The sequence below is a fragment of the Tamandua tetradactyla genome, chromosome 6 (genome assembly GCF_023851605.1).
Source record: "Tamandua tetradactyla isolate mTamTet1 chromosome 6, mTamTet1.pri, whole genome shotgun sequence".
NCBI lineage: Eukaryota > Metazoa > Chordata > Mammalia > Pilosa > Myrmecophagidae > Tamandua > Tamandua tetradactyla.
The window spans coordinates 43,568,742-43,589,654 of NC_135332.1; the positions used below are offsets into that span (position 1 = coordinate 43,568,742).

Sequence of the window (20,913 nt, forward strand, 5' to 3'; positions counted from 1 at the left end):
AAAAGGGAAATAGACACATATACCATAATAGTTGGAGACTTCAATTCACCACTCTCATCAATGGACAGAACATCTACACAGAGGATCAATAAAGAAATAGAGAACCTGAATATTACTATAAATGAACTTGACTTAACAGACATCTATAGGACATTACATCCCACAACAGCAGGATACACCTTTTTTTCAAGTGCTCATGGATCATTCTCAAAGATAGACCATATGCTGGGTCACAAAGCAAGTCTTAACAAATTTAAAAATATTGAAATCATACACAACACTTTCTCGGATCATAAAGGAATGAAGTTGGAAATCAATAATAGGCGGAGTGCCAGAAAATTCATAAATACATGGAGGCTCAACAACACACTCTTAAACAACAAGTGGGTCAAAGAAGAAATTGCAAGAGAAATTAGTAAATACCTAGAGGCAAATGAAAATGAAGACACAACATATCAAAACTTATGGGACGCAGCAAAGGCAGTGCTAAGAGGGAAATTTATTGCCCTAAATGCCTTTATCAGAAAAGAAGAAAAGGCAAAAATGCAGGAATTAACTGTCCACTTGGAAGAACTGGAGAAAGAACAGCAAACTAATCCCAAAGCAAGCAAAAGGAAAGAAATAACAAAGATTAGAGCAGAAATAAATGAAATTGAAAACATGAAAACAATAGAGAAAATCAATAAGACCAGAAGTTGGTTCTATGAGAAAATCAACAAGATTGATGGGCCCTTAGCAAGATTGACAAAAAGAAGAAGAGAGAGGATGCAAATAAATAAGAATAGAAATGAAAGAGGAGACATAACTACTGACCTCACAGAAATAAAGGAGGTAATAACAGGATACTATGAACAACTTTACGCTAATAAATACAACAATTTAGAAGAAATGGACAGGTTCCTGGAAAGACATGAACAACCAACTTTGACTCAAGAAGAAATAGACGACCTCAACAAACCAATCACAAGTAAAGAGATTGAATTAGTTATTCAAAAGCTCCCTAAAAAGAAAAGTCCAGGACCAGACGGCTTCACATGTGAATTCTATCAAACATTCCAGAAAGAATTAGTACCTACTCTCCTCAAACTCTTCAACATAATCGAAGTGGAGGGAAAACTACCTAATTCATTCTATGAAGCCAACATCACCCTCATACCAAAACCAGGCAAAGATATTACAAAAAAAGAAAACTACAGACCAATCTCTCTAATGAATACAGATGCAAAAATCCTCAATAAAATTCTAGCAAATCGTATCCAACAACACATTAAAAGAATTATACATCATGACCAAGTAGGATTCATCCCAGGTATGCAAGGATGGTTCAACATAAGAAAATCAATTAATGTAATACACCATATCAACAAATCAAAGCAGAAAAATCACATGATCATCTCAATTGATGCAGAGAAGGCATTTGACAAGATTCAACATCCTTTCCTGCTGAAAACACTTCAAAAGATAGGAATACAAGGGAACTTCCTTAAAATGATAGAGGGAATATATGAAAAACCCACAGCTAATATCATCCTCAATGGGGAAAAATTGAAAACTTTCCTCCTAAGATCAGGAACAAGACAAGGATGTCCACTATCACCACTATTATTCAACATTGTGTTGGAAGTTCTAGCCAGAGCAATTAGGCAAGAAAAAGAAATACAAGGCATCAAAATTGGAAAGGAAGAAGTAAAACTATCACTGTTTGCAGACGATATGATACTATATGTAGAAAACCCAGAAAAATCCACAACAAACTTACTAGAGCTAATAAATGAGTACAGCAAAGTAGCAGGCTACAAGATCAACATTCAAAAGTCTGTAGCATTTCTATACACTAGTAATGAACAAGCTGAGGCGGAAATCAAGAAACGAATCCCATTTACAATCGCAACTAAAAGAATAAAATACCTAGGAATAAATTTAACCAAAGAGACAAAAAACCTATATAAAGAAAACTACAAAAAACTGTTAAAAGAAATCACAGAAGACCTAAATAGATGGAAGGGCATACCGTGTTCATGGATTGGAAGACTAAATATAGTTAAGATGTCAATCCTACCTAAATTGATTTACAGATTCAATGCAATACCAATCAAAATCCCAACAACTTATTTTTCAGAAATAGAAAAACCAATAAGCAAATTTATCTGGAAGGGCAGGGTACCCCGAATTGCTAAAAACATCTTGAGGAAAAAAAAACGAAGCTGGAGGTCTCGCGCTGCCTGACTTTAAGGCATATTATGAAGCCACAGTGGTCAAAACAGCATGGTATTGGCATAAAGATAGATATATCGACCAATGGAATCGAATAGAGTGCTCAGATATAGACCCTCTCATCTATGGACATTTGATCTTTGATAAGGCAGTCAAGCCAACTCACCTGGGACAGAACAGTCTCTTCAATAAATGGTGCCTAGAGAACTGGATATCCATATGCAAAAGAATGAAAGAAGACCCATCTCTCACACCCTATACAAAAGTTAACTCAAAATGGATCAAAGATCTAAACATTAGGTCTAAGACCATAAAACAGTTAGAGGAAAATGTTGGGAGATATCTTATGGATCTTACAACTGGAGGTGGTTTTATGGTCCTTAAACCTAAAGCAAGAACACTGAAGAAGGAAATAAATAAATGGGAGCTCCTCAAAATTAAACACTTTTGTGCATCAGAGAACTTCATCAAGAAAGTAGAAAGACAGCCTACACAATGGGAGACAATATTTGGAAACGACATATCAGATAAAGGTCTAGTATCCAGAATTTATAAAGAGATTATTCAACTCAACAACAAAAAGACAGCCAACCCAATTACAAAATGGGAAAAAGACTTAAACAGACACCTACCAGAAGAAGAAATACGGATGGCCAAGAGGCACATGAAGAGATGCTCAATGTCCCTGGCCATTAGAGAAATGCAAATCAAAACCACAATGAGATATCATCTCACACCCACCAGAATGGCCATCATCAACAAAACAGAAAATGACAAGTGCTGGAGAGGATGCGGAGAAAGAGGCACACTTATCCACTGTTGGTGGGAATGTCAAAGGGTGCAACCACTGTGGAAGGCAGTTTGGCGGTTCCTCAAAAAGCTGAATATAGAATTGCCATACGACCCAGCAATACCATTGCTAGGTATCTACTCAAAGGACTTAAGGGCAAAGACACAAACGGACATTTGCACACCAATGTTTATAGCAGCATTATTTACAATTGCAAAGAGATGGAAACAGCCAAAATCTCCATCAACAGAAGAGTGGCTAAACAAACTGTGGTATATACATACGATGGAATATTATGCAGCTTTAAGACAAGATAAACTTATGAACCATGTAAAAACATGGATGGACCTAGAGAATATTATGCTGAGTGAATCCAGCCAAAAACTAAAGGACAAATACTGTATGGTCCCACTGATGTGAACGGACATTCGAGAATAAACTTGAAATATGTCATTGGTAACAGAGTTCAGCAGGAGTTAGAAACAGGGTAAGACAATGGGTATTTGAAGCTGAAGGGATACAGACTGTGCAACAGGACTAGATACAAAAACTCAAAAATGGACAGCACAATAATACCTAATTGTAAAGTAATCATGTTAAAATACTGAATGAAGCTGCATCTGAGCTATAGGGTTTTTTTGTTTTTGTTTGCTTGTTGGTTTGTTTGTTGTTGTTGTTTTTTACTATTACTACTATTTTTATTTCTTTTCTTTATATTAACATTTTATATCTTTTTCTGTTGTGTTGCTAGTTCCTCTAAACCGATGCAAATGTACTAAGAAACAATGATCATGCATCTATGTGATGATGTTAAGAATTACTGAGTGCATATGTAGAATGGTATGATTTCTAAATGTTGTGTTAATTTCTTTTTTTTTTTCTTTCCGTTAATAAAAAAAAAAAAAACATATGGTATAGTTTGCAGTCTCTAGGGGAGAAGAACCATTTATATTACAGCCTCTGAAAAACTATTAGTCATACTATTGTTATTATAAAACCCAGCCTAATAAATTTAATGCTTGATAGTATTTTATCATCCTGTTTCCTGCCAGTGATATCTATAGATTGAATCTGTGCACTTTCTAATCCGTTAAAGCTTTTAAGGTGCAATTCCAAATATTTCTCTATGAAGAATTTTGTTAAATGCCAAACTCAGAGGAAAACTTGAGACAATTGTTTACTCAAGTAAGGTTGAAAAGACCTAATCTTCCTCGAAATACATTACTACAGATTTTGGAAGCATAATTTATACTACACAAATGACCTTAATATAAATAGTATTTTAAAAGTGAGTGTAAATTTTAAAAGGAGTTTCCTGTGGACCATATGGTGTTGATGGCAAGAATAAAGGGATTTTATGGAGGAAAACAAAATGACGTAGAAAAAGACTAATTTTTTCAGAAGGGTGGCATTGTTAATTAATCTTTTCGCATGGCTATGTTATCTGTCTCATTCTCTTTGTGGGATAGAATTAAATGGCCCAAAACTCAATAAACTGAATCTTTTTCTAAAGAGCAAGTTTCAGAGCAAGGAATAGATTCAGGAACAAATTAGCCACTGTATTCTCAACATCTGGAGCACATTGTGAAAAAATATGCCTGAGACTATAATCTTCACTAGGGTGATGGCTATCAATTTTGGCTGCATAGTAGAATCACATAGAGTACTTAAAAAAAAAAGTATTCCTCTCCAGATCAAATAAATCAAAAAGTATAACTGGCAAAAGAGTTTGAGTTAATTCAAATTATGTCATTTGGTTTACTGAAAATTTTCCTTTGAAAATTAATTGTATTGGTATGGACTCAATATCAGAAAAGATAAATAATATCTTTAATAAAATGTTGTGAAATCCATAGGTCTCACATCCAAACGTGTGAATAATTGCATAAATTACTCAGGCCTAATATGTATTTCTACTTCTGGGGGCCTTAGGTCAGTTTGGTTCTATTGCCATATCGTCCATACAATTTTTTTTTTTTTTTTTGGTCCATACAATTTTTAGTTTTCTTGTGGATATTCCAGTTCAAAGCACTGATTATCTAAAATCCGTATTTATTGAAGATTCCCAATTTTTAGCCATTTGGGAACTATGGTCACTATTTTTGCTTAAATAAATATATTTTAAAAGGAAGTTTTATAGCTCTTAAATGGAAAATCAGTGTCACTTGCTAGAAATAGAACGTAAAAATAAAATTAATAAGGTATGAAAATAAACTAGTTATTAAATTCCAGTGTTACCTTTTGAAGACTGAGATTGAGGCCTCTTTGTTCTTTCTTTGTTAAAAAGAGAAATTATCACATTAGATTAGCATAGTAGCCAAACTAAGACTCATTCTGTCTTTGAAGTAATCAGAGGATTGGAAGATAATTGAATTAGCAATCACTTTTTCACTGTAAATTAGGGTTTTTTAATACTCAAAATAATCTGCTACTTTTCCATACTTTAATGAAGTTAATAATTAACAGAAGATGCTAACATTTGGATTTGTAATAAAGATTGTGAATCTATATAGCTCTGAACTGTTTGATGTTTTAACAAGAAGCCCATATTGCTCTTTAAAAATTTAAAACCAGTAAAGTTAATTGGTATGTGGAATGAACCTAGATTTTACTCTCAGTCTTCTTGCCATGCTTTCAATTAAAGGCACTGGGATTTCTTCAGAGCTGGCTTTTAAAGGATCCAAAGATAGTATACACCTGGTTTACAGATCAAAAAGAAGTAAACATCTATTAAAAAGCTGATAATGTCTCCCAATATTGTTTAGAATTAGGGATGCTATTGGTATCTGTGAAAAGTGGTGGGTTCTCTGCCTGATGCATTCAAATGACCAGTTCCCAAGACACCGGGATTTCAAAGAGAGAAAGAGTTTATTGCTAAGCATGAAGCAGGAGATCAGATGACCTATCAGCCTAAAAATCTGTCTCCCCAAACTGCTTAGAAGTTGTGCAATGTCAAAAAACTGGTAGGACATAAAGGCAGAATTAAAATCCATAGCCCTGCCATTAACTTTTTTTTTACATGGGCAGGCACCGGGAAACGAACCCGGGTCCTCTGGCATCGCAGGCAAGCAATCCTGCCTGCTGAGCCACCGTGGCCCCCTGCCATTAACGTTTAACTATATACTCCATTCCACTCATTTTTTACGTATTTTTTTGCAAACAAATAAACATATCAAAATATTAGCTGTAGTCATTTTTAAATAGTAAAATCTGAGTACATGTGATAGCTATTTTCTTCATATTTTCCCATATTTTCTACAGTGACTATTTATCATTTTTAAAAGGAATAAATATTTATTTAATTTTTTAATACCAAAAAAGTCTTCCATGCTTTCTTATTTTCAGCAGAATGAAGTATAAGTTACTTTATTTGGTTTAGAGCCCTTCATAGTCTGTTCCCAGTCTGCTTTACCAATTTTATTTGTATACATAATGCATCCTTGAAAAGGCTAAAATTTAGGTATACATTCAAATGTTTTTAAATGGCTATAGCCAACAATAGGAACCAATAGGCAATTTGGGATTCATTTTTGAAGGCTACAGAGTTCTTGAATTATTAATCTCTGACTTCATGATTTTTAGGATACCAACCCTGTTGTAATTGAACCATCATCTGTTCTGAATGGAGGAAGATATTCTTTTGGAACAGCAGTACATCCTATGGAGCAGGTCGAAGATAGAAGTGGAGGAGGCAGCCTCAGTTATCTGAATACCACAGAAGAGAAATTTTCAGACAACGTTTCTACAGCATCTGAAGCCTCTGAAACCACTGGCAGTGGTATGACTTGTTTCTTATGACATTTATTCGGAGTCAGTTTATAAGGAGTCTTTGGCAGAATGGGTGGTGGATGGGACAGCACCTTTGTCAGCAGGCTTCTGTTGACAAAAATAAGTTTTGAATGACATGGTCAATTATAAGATCCTTGAATGTATTTATAGCTTCCCAAAGAGAAAGTCTTCTGCATTCTACTTAATTACTCTTTCAATAGGAAAATATTTTCACTTTTTTCACTGGTCAAGCCACATCTCTCCATGTTGCTATCAAACTGTTTTATCAGTAAATTTAGATTTGGGAACACAGTTTTTGAGAGAATCAAATTTTCCATATCCAGGACTCTGGATTAGAGTAAATACACCCAAACATCAGATTCTGGGGATGTTTTGTGCCAGAGTTTGGAGATCATTCTGTTAAAATACTGGGAAAGCTTTTATAATGTGTCCATTATTCCCTTCAGTGCTTGATACTTACCTAAAACTTAGTGTTTCCGCAGTTACAAGTTATAAGGAAACTGCTTTGGTGTTTATGTGGCTCAAATGAACTGAGTTGATCCCTATTATTTTGCTAATGTAGTAGCAGTGTCTTACCCTGTTGTTATTTTCTACTCTCTTTTCTGTGGGCAAATCAGATAGAGCTAACATTTTCTGTACAAAACTTCTGTTTGTAGAAACTACTGCTTTTCTTTCCCTAACTGACATTAGAAAGATCACATAACAGGCCTAAAAGTGCTCTGATCAGCTTTAACAAGGTTATTTATTAATCCTTTTTGATATTTGTTCGCCAGGTGTTACCTATAGCTAAAGAGTGCCACAGATAGAAGGTGATTGATGGTTAGAATGTTCACCTGAGATTAACATATAGTTGAGGGTTGATGTTTTAAAACATTATTGAGGGAGAGAGAGCACAGGAAGATGACTGAGAAGATGATTCCAGGGTGTAAGTGATGTGGGAGGGTCTTTACACCACATAGGGATGCCCTGGTTGCAAAAGCTGAAGAACTGAGATTCAGAGAACCAGAAACCTTCTGGCTAGTGCTAACAGCCTAACAGGCCCCTTTCTAAACAGAAGCCCAGAGCCCCAGGAGTACATGGACAGGGAGGGGGGACTAAGAAGTAAGCCAAGCCGCATTCCTTGAATGCATTACCCTCATCCGCTCAACTCTGTGACCCACAACTCAGCGTACACACCTGAACCTCATTAACCCACCCCTGCCCCCTGTGCTCCAAGTGCCCCTGCCAACCACCCTGTACGTGCCCGCCCTGCACTCCAACCCCAAGCTTGTATATGCCTGCCCAAGCTCAACCCACTTCTCCTGCACAAGTGCAGTCTTGCCCCACCCCTCCCGAGACCCTCCTACCTGCACCCAGCCCCTCAGCACCCATCTGCTCCTCCTTCCCCCTGCAGGCTGTCACTGGCACATCAAGGCTATGGGTGCTCACCTTCATACCCAGGCTACATCTGCCCTCAGCCCATAGAGTTGCACAACCCCCCTGCAACTGCCCCCAAGCTCTGTGCACATGTATTTCGGTTTACAACCCTCCCATATTATGTGTGGCCCCCAGCTCTGGGCTAACACTAACCTGCACATCCAGGCCACCCCCACCCCCAGCCAATGTAGGTGCAACCCCAGCCTGCTGCTCTGGAGCTCTGCACATATGCACACAAGGTCCCCACCTCCTAGAGCAGCACACACCAGGCCACCACCCCCAGACCTGCATACCCGCACAGCCACATCCCTCCACCAGGTGCCCACACATTTGTGCACTGACTTTTTGATCCTTGTACCCCAACTCCTTTTCCACATATATGCACCCTTGCCCCACCCTCCAGCAGAAGCATTCTCCTCCCACACCTAGCAGTGCTCATGTGTGCATCTGTGCTACATAGCCCCAGACCTGCACCAACATGCATGTCTGCTCCAACCCCCTCCATACTTGTACACCCATGCCAGGGCCCCACCTACCTGACCCATGTCCTGCAACCCCTGAGATCTGTGCCCTGCCCCTACACACTCCCATATCTGTATCTGAGGTTCCCTGGACACCTCTTCCTGTGCAAAGACATACCTGCAACCTGCCCCAACCTCTGTGCCACCTACCCTACACCCTGATACCCATGATCCCCACACTCCACATGCCCACCTGCATCCTACCTGCATAACAGCACCCACACAACCTCTGCATCTGCCTCCCACCATGTCCTACCTCTATGTCTCCAACCACACCCTTGCTCCTGTGCTCCAAGGCCTGCCTGAGCTGCACCCTGTCTCCACAGACCCTACACCGCACCTACACAACCCTGCGACCCACACCCTGTGGTGCCCATGTTCACAGGCACCAGCGTAGCATCCCCAAACTGTGTCTGTACTTGTGCTGCAACCCATGACTCTACTGTTTTGCCACACGCCACACCCTGTTCCACATCCATCCTGCAAATTCAAAGCTTTAGACTACTGAAGGAAATCAACTTCCAAACTAAATCTATCAAGACATTTACATGCCTTGGAAATCAACAGAAGATCACTAAGTATATCAAGATGCAGCCCAGCGTAATGACCAAATTAAAACACCACAGGAGACATAGACTTTGGAACAGCTAATCAAAGATGTTCATATAACTCTACTAAATAAAATCAGTAGGAAGGCTAATGACGTAAAGGAGATCAGGAAGACACTAGAAGGGCATAAAGAAGAATTTGAAGGAATAAATAGAAAAATACCAGATACACACAGATATTAAAGATGCTGTAGACCAAATAAAAAATATGATTTCATTTGAAGAGGCAAACGAAAGAATAAGTGAACTATAAGACAGGACAACTTATTCTGAACATTAAAAACAGCAAATGGCATAAAAAATGGAAAAATGTGAATTGACTCTCAGGAAAATGGTGACCAAAACAAAACACAGAAACCATAAACTGACAGGTGGCCAAGATGGCGGTTTAGCAATGTGCACGTTTTAGTTCGTCCTCCATATAAACTGCTAAATAACCAGAAACAGTACAGAACAGCTCCTGGGGCCATGTCAGTGACCGGACTCACAGCGTACCCTAGTCTGACCAGCTGGACCAGCTGCGAGCCTCCCCAGAACTGTGAGTTCCCCAAGTCGCGGCGGCTGGCGCCCCGCCTCCACAGGCTGCTTCCCAGTGGGGAAAGGAAAGAGAATTTAACAGCAGCAGGGGCTGAACCCAACCAAACACCATTGTGGCATTAATTAACAAATTCTGACTACTAAAAATAGGCCCCCAGCTCAGGTGAACCTGGTCAAAGTGGAGGTCGCTCATTGGGCTAACGGAAAAAGAAAAAAAAGAAAAGAAACAGAGGTTTTTGTGGCTGTGTTTCTACAAAGTCTTCACTGCCTCTGAATTAAGCGGCAGGATTTATCAGGCTGCAACTGCCCCAGGCATAGGCAGAAACAAATCCTTTCAGGGCTTGTTTCCAGCCTGTGCATTCCACAGGGGAGGGGTGAAGCCCAACTCAGGTGGAATCCCTCCCTCAAGAAATTCAGACTCCAGGCCTTGGTAATTTGAAGCCTTTAAAACCAGCCTACAACCTCTCCTCTTGTCTCCACCACGGCCCCAGCATGGAGAGTCTTCCAAAGTTAAAGGTGCCGCATCATCTTATGCGGAAAGACTTTCCACAGGAAAGTCTTTTAACCTGCTGGGTCTCACTCTTAGGGAAAACTGACACAGGTGAATCCTTCCCCCTGACAGGAGGCCAGTTTGTATAGGAAAATCCAGCTGGGGTCTATAATACCTACATAGACCCTCCTAAGGGTGGGGGAAAAGACACCATACAAGCAGGGCAAGAAACAAGAAAACAAGAACCAAAAAATTGTCCTCTGTTAAACAAAACCTAAGCTAGAGGTCCAGAAAAACCTGAACTGAATGTCAAAGAACAGATAGACAACAAATTTATCCAGCAAGAAAATACTAGGTAAGAGAAGTGAAAGCAATCTCCAGAATAAACTAATTAAGGTAATTAAATGTCTAGAAGCCAGCAAAAAATAACCAGGAAAATTGAAGATATAGCCCAGTCAAAGGAACAAACCAGCAATTCAAATGAGATACAGGAGCTGAAATAGTTAATTCAGAATATATGAACAGACATGAAAAACCTCATCAAAAACCAAATCGATTTCTTCTTTATGTGGGATGATATATTTAAAATACTAAAAGAGAAAAACTGCCAACCAAGACTCCTATATCCAGCAAAATTATCCTTCAAAAATGAGGGAGAAATTAAAACATTCTCAGACAAAAAGTCACTGAAAGAATTCGTGACCAAGAGACCAGCTCTGCAAGAAATACTAAAGGGAGCATTAGAGTCAGATACAAAAAGACAGAAAAGAGAGATATGGAAAAGAGTGTAGAAAGAAGGAAAATCAGATATGATATATATAATACAAAAGGCAAAATGTTAGAGGAAAATATTATCCAAACAGTAATAACACTAAATGTCAATGGACTGAATTCCCCAATCAAAAGACATAGATTGGCAGAATGGATTAAAAAACAGGATCCTTCTATATGCTGTCTACAGGAAACACATCTTAGACCCAAAGATAAACATAGGTTGAAAGTGAAAGGTTGGGAAAAGATATTTCATGCAAATAACAACCAGAAAAGAGCAGGAGTGGCTATACTAATATCCAACAAATTAGACTTCAAATGTAAAGCAGTTAAAAGAGACAAAGAAGGACACTATATACTATTAAAAGGAACAATTAAACAAGAGGACATAACAATCATAAATATTTACGCACCGAACCAGAATGCCCCAAAATACGTGAGGAATACACTGCAAACACTGAAAAGGGAAATAGACTCATATACTATAATAGTTGGAGACTTCAACTCACCACTCTCATCAAGGGACAGAACATCTAGACAGAAGATCAACAAAGAAATAGAGAATCTGAATATTACTATAAATGAACTAGACTTAATAGACATTTATAGGACATTACATCCCACAACAGCAGGATACACCTTTTTCTCAAGTGCTCATGGATCATTCTCAAAAATAGACCATATGCTGGGTCACAAAGCAAGTCTTAACAAATTTAAAAAGATTGAAATCTTACCCAACACTTTCTCGGACCATAAAGGAATGATGTTGGAAATCAATAATAGGCAGAGTGCCAGAAAATTCACAAATACGTGGAGGCTCAACAACACACTCCTAAACAACGAGTGGGTCAAAGAAGAAATTGCTAGAGAAATTAGCAAATACCTCGAGGCGAATGAAAATGAAGACACAACATATCAAAACTTATGGGACGCAGCAAAGGCAGTGCTAAGAGGGAAATTTGTTGCTCTAAATGCCTATATCAGAAAAGAAGAAAAGGCAAAAATTCAGGAATTAACTATCCATTTGGAAGAACTGGAGAAAGAACAGCAAGCTAACCCCAAAGCAAGCAAAAGGAAAGAAATAACAAAGATTAGAGCACAAATAAATGAAATTGAAAACATGAAAACAATAGAGAAAATCAATAAGGCCAGAAGTTGGTTCTATGAAAAAATCAATAAGATTGATGGGCCCTTAGCAAGATTGACAAAAAGAAGAAGAGAGAGGATGCAAATAAATAAGATCAGAAATGGAAGAGGAGACATAACTACTGACCTCACAGAAATAAAGGAGGTAATAACAGGATACTATGAACAACTTTACGCTAATAAATACAACAATTTAGAGGAAATGGACGGGTTCCTGGAAAGACATGAACAACCAACTTTGACTCAAGAAGAGATAGATGATCTCAACAAACCAATCACAAGTAAAGAAATCGAAGCAGTCATTCAAAAGCTTCCTAAAAAGAAAAGTCCAGGACCAGACGGCTTCACATGTGAATTCTACCAAACATTCCAGAAAGAATTAGTACCAACTCTCCTCAAACTCTTCAAAAAAATCGAAGTGGAGGGAAAACTACCTAACTCATTCTATGAAGCCAACATTACCCTCATACCAAAACCAGGCAAAGATATTGCAAGAAAAGAAAACTACAGGCCGATCTCTCTAATGAATATTGATGCAAAAATCCTCAATAAAATTCTAGCAAATCGTATCCAACAACACATTAAAAGAATTATTCATCATGACCAAGTAGGATTCATCCCAGGTATGCAAGGATGGTTCAACATAAGAAAATCAATTAATGTAATACACCATATCAACAAATCAAAGCAGAAAAATCACATGATCATCTCAATTGATGCAGAGAAGGCATTTGACAAGATTCAACATCCTTTCCTGTTGAAAACACTTCAAAGGATAGGAATACAAGGAAACTTCCTTAAAATGAGAGAGGGAATATATGAAAAACCCACAGCTAATATCATCCTCAATGGGGAAAAATTGAAAACTTTCCTCCTAAGATCAGGAACAAGACAAGGATGTCCACTATCACCACTATTATTCAACATTGTGTTGGAGGTTCTAGCCAGAGCAATTAGACAAGAAAAAGAAATACAAGGCATCAAAATTGGAAAGGAAGAAGTAAAACTATCACTGTTTGCAGACGATATGATACTATACGTCGAAAACCCGGAAAAATCCACAACAAAACTACTAGAGCTAATAAATGAGTACAGCAAAGTAGCAGGTTACAAGATCAACATTCAAAAATCTGTAGCATTTCTATACACTAGCAATGAACAAGCAGAGGGGGAAATCAAGAAACGAATCCCATTTACAATTGCAACTAAAAGAATAAAATACCTAGGAATAAATTTAACCAAAGAGACAAAAGACCTATACAAAGAAAACTACAAAAAACTGCTAAAAGAAATCACAGAAGACCTAAACAGATGGAAGGGCATACCGTGTTCATGGATTGGAAGACTAAATATAGTTAAGATGTCAATCCTACCTAAATTGATTTACAGATTCAATGCAATACCAATCAAAATCCCAACAACTTATTTTTCAGAAATAGAAAAACCAATAAGCAAATTTATCTGGAAGGGCAGGGTGCCCCGAATTGCTAAAAACATCTTGAGGAAAAAAAACGAAGCTGGAGGTCTTGCGCTGCCAGACTTTAAGGCATATTATGAAGCCACAGTGGTCAAAACAGCATGGTATTGGCATAAAGATAGATATATCGACCAATGGAATCGAATAGAGTGCTCAGATATAGACCCTCTCATCTATGGTCATTTGATCTTTGATAAGGGAGTCAAGCCAACTCACCTGGGACAGAACAGTCTCTTCAATAAATGGTGCCTAGAGAACTGGATATCCATATGCAAAAGAATGAAAGAAGACCCATATCTCACACCCTATACAAAAGTTAACTCAAAATGGATCAAAGATCTAAACATTAGGTCTAAGACCATAGAACAGTTAGAGGAAAATGTAGGGAGATATCTTATGGATCTTACAATTGGAGGCGGTTTTATGGACCTAACACCTAAAGCAAGAGCACTGAAGAAGGAAATAAATAAATGGGAACTCCTCAAAATTAAACACTTTTGTGCATCAAAGAACTTCATCAAGAAAGTAGAAAGACAGCCTACACAATGGGAATCAATATTTGGAAACGACATATCAGATAAAGGTCTAGTATCCAGAATTTATAATGAGATTGTTCAACTCAACAACAAAAAGATAGCCAACCCAATTACAAAATGGGAAAAAGACTTGAATAGACACCTCTCAGAGGAGGAAATACAAATGGCCAAAAGACACATGAAGAGATGCTCAATGTCCCTGGCCATTAGAGAAATGCAAATCAAAACCACAATGAGATATCATCTCACACCCACCAGAATGGCCATTATCAACAAAACAGAAAATGACAAGTGCTGGAGAGGGTGCGGAGAAACAGGCACACTTATCCACTGTTGGTGGGAATGTCAAATGGTGCAACCACTGTGGAAAGCAGTTTGGCGGTTCCTCAAAAAGCTGAATATAGAATTGCCATACGATCCAGCAATACCATTGCTGGGAATCTACTCAAAGGAATTAAGGGCAAAAACTCAAACAGACATTTGCACACCAATGTTTATAGCAGCGTTATTTACAATTGCAAAGAGATGGAAACAGCCAAAATGTCCATCAACAGACGAGTGGCTAAACAAACTGTGGTATATACGTACGATGGAATATTATGCAGCATTAAGACAGGATAAACTTATGAAGCATGTAATAACATGGATGGACCTAGAAAACATTATGCTGAGTGAGTCTAGCCAAAAGCTAAAAGACAAATACTGTATGGTCCCAATGATGTGAATCGACACTCGAGAATAAACTTGGAATATGTCATTGGTAACAGAGTTCAGCAGGAGTTAGGAACAGGGTAAGATAATGGGTAATCGGAGCTGATGAAATACAGACGGTGCAATAGGACTAGATACAAAAACTCAAAAATGGACAGCACAATAATACCTAATTGTAAAGTAATCATGTTAAAATACTGAACAAAGCTGCATCCGAGCTATAGGTTTTTGTTTTGTTTTGTTTTGTTTGTTTTGTTCTTATTATTATTACTTTTATTTTTTTCTCTATATTAACATTCTATATCTTTTTCTGTTATAATGCTAGTTCTTCTAAACCGATGCAAATGTACTAAGAAACGATGATCATGCATCTATGTGATGATGTTAAGAATTACTGATTGCATATGTAGAATGGTATGACGTCTAAAAAAAAAAAATGGTCAGCACAATACTGCCTAATTGTAATGTAATTATCTTGGAACGCTGAATGAAGCTGCATCTGATGTATAGTTTTTTTTGTTTGTTTGTTTGTTTTCTCTTATATATTTTTGTACTTTTTGTTTTTATTTGTGTTTTCTCTCTGTTATCACTTTATTTCTTTTTCTGTTGTAGTGCTATTTCTTTCTCTAAATCGATGCATATGTACTGAGAAATGATGTCCATACACCTATGTGATGATATTAAGAATTACTGATTGCATATGTAGAATGGATTGATTTCTATTGTTGTGTTAGTTAATTTTTTTAATTAATAAAAAAAAAAAAAAACCAAATCGATGAATTGAGGGAGGATATGAAGAAAGCAAGGAATGAACAAAAAGAAGAAATGGAAAGTCTGAAAAAACAAATCACAGAACTTATGGGAATGAAAGACACAGTAGAAGAGATGAAAAAACAATGGAAACCTACAATGGTGATTGTGAGGGGCAGAAGATAGGATTAGTGAACTGGAGGATGGAACATCTGAAATTCGACAAGAAACAGAAACTGTAGGGGAAAAAATGGAAGAATATGAGCAGGAACTCAGGGAATTGAATGATAATATGAAGCGCACAAATATACATGCTGTGGGTGTCCCAGAAGGAGAAGAGAAGGAAAAAGGAGAAAAACTAATGGAGGAAATTAGCACTGAAAATTTCCCAACTCTTATGAAAGACTTAAAATTACAGATCCAAGATGTGCAGCGTACCACAAAGAGAATAGATCCAAATAGACGTACTCCAAGACACTTACTAATCAGAATGTCAGAGGTCAAAGAGAAAGAGAGAATCTTGAAAGCAGCAAGAGAAAAGCAATCCATCACATACAAGGGAAACCCAGTAAGACTATGCATAGATTTCTCAGCAGAAAACATGGAGGCAAGAAGACAGTGGGATGATACATTTAAATTGCTAAAAGAGAAAAACTGCCAGCCCAGAATTCTATACTCAGTACAATTGTCCCTCAAAAATGAGGGTGAAATTAAAACATTTTCAGACAAAAAATCACTGAGAAAATTTGTGACCAAGAGACCAGCTCTGCAAGAAATACTAAAGGGGGCCCTAGAGACAGATATGAAAACACAAAAGAAAGAGGTGTGGAGAAGAATGTAGAAAGAAGGAAAATTAGATATGACATATAAAATCCAAAAGGCAAAATGGTAGAAGAAAGTATTGCCCATATAGTAATAACACTAAATGTTAATGGATTGAACTCCCCAATCAAAAGACATAGACTGGCAGAATGGATTAAAAAGCAGGACCCATCTATATGCTGTCTACAGGAACCACATCTTAGACACAAAGATAAACATAGGCTGAAAGTGAAAGGTTGGGAAAAGATATTTCATGCAAATAACAATCAGAAAAAAGCAGGAGTAGCTACACTAATATCCAACAAATTAGACTTCAAATGTAAAACAGTTAAAAGAGACAAAGAAGGATACTATGTACTAATAAAAGGAACAATTCAACATAAAGACATGACAATCATAAATATATATGCACCGAACCAGAATGCTCCAAAATACACATGCCAAACACTGAAAAGAGAAACAGACACATCTACCATAATAGTTGGAGACTTCAATTCCCACTGTCATCAATGGAAAGAACATCTAGACAGAGGATCAATAAGGAAACAGAGAATTTGAATATTACAATAAATGAGCTGGATTTAACAGACATTTATAGGACATTACACCCCACAACAGCAGGATACACCTTTTTCTCAAGTGCTCATGGATCATTCTCAAAGATAGACCATATACTGGGTCACAAAGCAAGTCTCAATAAATTTAAAAAGATTGAAATCATACAAAACACTTTCTCAAATCATAAAGGAATGAAGTTGGAAATCAATAATAGGCAAAACACCAGAAAATTTACAAATATGTGGAGGCTCAACCTCACACTCTTAAACAACCAGAGGGTCAAGGAAGAAATTACAAGGGAAATCAGTAAATATCTCGAGGCAAATGAAAATGAAAACACAACATATCAAAATTTATGGGATGCAGCAAAGGCAGTGCTAAGAGGGAAATTTATTGCCCTAAATGCCTATATCAAAAAAGAAGAAAGGGCAAAAATTCAGAAATTAACTGTCCACTTGGAAGAACTAGAGAAAGAACAGCAAACTAATCCCAAAGCAAGCAAAAGGAAAGAAATTACAAAGATTAGAGCAGAAATAAATGAAATTGAGAAAATCAATAAAACAAGAAGCTGGTTCTATGAGAAAATCAGTAAGATTAATGGACCCTTACCAAGCTTAACAAAAAGAAGAAAAGAGAGGATGCAAATAAATAAGATCAGAAATGGAAGAGGAGACATAACCACTGACCCCACAGAAATAAAGGAGGTAATAACAGGATACTATGAACAACTTTATGCAGATAAATACAACAATGTAGATGAAATGGGCAACTTACTAGAAAGGCATGAACAACCAACTTTGACTCAAGGAGAAATAGATGACCTCAACAAACCAATCACAAGTAAAGAAATTGAATCAGTCATTAAGACGCTTCCCAAAAAGAAAGGTCCAGGACCAGATGGCTTCGCACATGAATTCTACCAAATAGCCAAGAAAAAATTTGTACCAATCCTGCTCACACTTCCCCAAAAATTCATTCTGTGAAGCTAACATCACCCTCATATCAAAACCAGACAAAAATATTCCAAAAACAGAAAACTTCAGACCAATCTCTCTAATGAATATAGATGCAAAAATTCTCAGCAAAATTCTAGCAAATCGAATCCAGCAACATATTAAAAGAGTTATACAACAGGACCAAGTAGGATTCATCCCAGGTGTGCAAGGATGGTTCAACATAAGAAAATCAATTAATGTAATACACCATATCTACAAATCAGAGCAGAAAAACCACATGATCATCTCAATTGATGCAGAGAAGGCATTTGACAAAATTCAACATCCCTTCCTGCTGAAAACACTTAAAAGGATAGGAATACAAGGGAATTTCCTTAAAATGATAAAGGGAATATATGAAAAAGCCACAGCTTATATCATCCCCAATGGGGAAAAAGTGAAAACTTCCCCCCTAAGATCAGGAACAAGACAAGGATGTCCACTATCACCACTGTTATTCAGCATTGTGTTGGAAGTTCTAGCCAGAGCAATTAGACAGGAAAAAGAAATACAAGGCATCAAAATTGAAAAGGAAGAAGTAAACCTCTCACTGTTTGCAGGTTATATGATACTATATGTCAAAAATCCTGAAAAATCCACAGCAAAACTACTTGAGCTAAAAAACGAGTACAGCAAAGTGGCATGGTACAAGATCAACACTCAAAAATCTGTAGTGTTTCTATACACTAGTAATGAACAATCTGAGGGGGAAATCAAGAAAAGAAATCCATTTACAACTGCAACCAAAAGAATAAAATATTTAGGAATAAATTTAACTAAAGAGACAGAAGACCTATACAAAGAAAACTACAAGAAATTGTTCAAAGAAATCACAGAAGACCTAAATACATGGAAGGGCATACCGTGTTCATGGATTGGAAGACTAAATATAGTTAAGATGTCAGTTCTACCTAAATTGATTTACAGATTCAATGCAATACCAATCAAAATCCCAACAACTTATTTTTCAGAAATAGAAAAACCAATAAGCAAATTTATCTGGAAGGGCAGGGTGCCCCAAATTGCTAAAAACATCTTGAGGAAAAAAAAACGAAGCTGGAGGTCTTGCGCTGCCTGACTTTAAGGCATATTATGAAGCCACAGTGGTCAAAACAGCATGGTATTGGCATAAAGATAGATATATCGACCAATGGAATCGAATAGAGTGCTCAGATATAGACCCTCTCATCTATGGACATTTGATCTTTGATAAGGCAGTCAAGCCAACTCACCTGGGACTGAACAGTCTCTTCAATAAATGGTGCCTAGAGAACTGGTTATCCAAATGCAAAAGAATGAAAGAGGACCCATATCTCACACCCTATACAAAAGTTAAGTCAAAGTGGATCAAAGATCTAAACATTAGGTCTAAGACCATCAAACAGTTAGAGGAAAATGTAGGGTAATATCTTATAAATCTTATAATTGGAGGCGGTTTTTTAGACCTTACACCCAAAGCAAGAGCAGTGAAGAAAGAAATAAATGGGAGCTCCTCAAAATTAAACACTTTTGCGCATCAAAGAATTTCATCAAGAAAGTAAAAAGACAGCCTACACAATGGCAAACAGTATTTGGAAATGATATATCAGATAAAGGTGTAGTATCCAGAATTTATAAAGAGATTGTTCAACTCAACAGCAAAAAGACAGCTAATCCAATTACAAAATGGGAAAAAGACTTGAACAGACACTTCTCAGAAGAGGAAATACAAATGGCCAAAAGGCACATGAAGAGATGCTCAACCTCCTTGGCCATCATAGAAATGCAAATCAAAACCACAATAAGATATCATCTCAGACCCACCAGAATGGCCATCATCAACAAAACAGAAAATGACAAGTGCTGGAGAGGATGTGGAGAAAGAGGCACACTGATCCTCTTTGTTGGTGGGAATGTCAGATGGTGCAGCCACTGTGGAAGGCAGTTTTTGGCGGTTCCTCAAAAAGCTGAATATAGAATTGCCATATGACCCAGCAATACCATTGCTAGGTATCTACTCAAAGAACGTAAGGGCAAAGACACAAACGGACATTTGCACACCAATGTTTATAGCAGCATTATTTACAATTGCAAAGAGATGGAAACAGCCAAAATGTCCATCAACAGAGGAGTGGCTAAACAAACTGTGGTAGATACATACAATGGAATATCATGCAGCTCTAAGACAGAATAAACTTATGAAGTACGTAACAACACGGATGGACCTTGATAACATTATGCTGAGTGAGACTAGCCAAAAACAGATACTGTATGGTCTCACTGATATGAACTGACATTAGTGAATAAGCTTGGAATATTTTGTTCATAACAGAGAGCATCAGGAGATAGAAATAGGGTAAGACATTGGGTAATTGGAGCTGACGGGATACAGACTGTGCAACAGGACTAGACAACACAGTACTACCTAACTGTAATACAATTTTGTTAAAACACTGAATGAAGCTGCATGTGAGAATGATAGAGGGAGGAGGGCTGGGGACATAAATGAAATCAGAAAGAAAGATATTTGATAAAGGTTGAGATGGTATAATCTAGGAATGCCTAGAGTGTATAATAATAGTGAAATGTACAAGGTACAATTTTTAAAATGTTTTTGCATGAGGAAGAACAAAGAAATGTCATTACTGCAGGGTGTTGAAAATAGATGGTAATAAATATTTTAAAATTTCACCTATGTGTGAGACTAAAGCAAAAAATGTTTATTTGGTACAAAATTTATATTTTGACTAGTGCACTTCTTAATATAACTTATGTAGATAGTTTGATTGAACACCATAAGTAC

The 20,913-nt window shown here is 37.2% G+C and overlaps 1 protein-coding gene across 2 annotated transcripts in view; it reads left to right on the plus strand.

Annotated features, from left to right (window-relative positions):
- USP32 (ubiquitin specific peptidase 32) overlaps nucleotides 1–20,913 on the plus strand; it is a 332,680-nt gene that overhangs the window by 235,539 nt on the left and 76,228 nt on the right. For both annotated transcript variants that reach the window (XM_077165036.1, XM_077165035.1), the window contains exon 13: nucleotides 6,587–6,782. In XM_077165036.1, coding sequence (XP_077021151.1) covers nucleotides 6,587–6,782 — 196 coding nt within the window. The remainder of the gene's footprint in view (nucleotides 1–6,586; nucleotides 6,783–20,913) is intronic.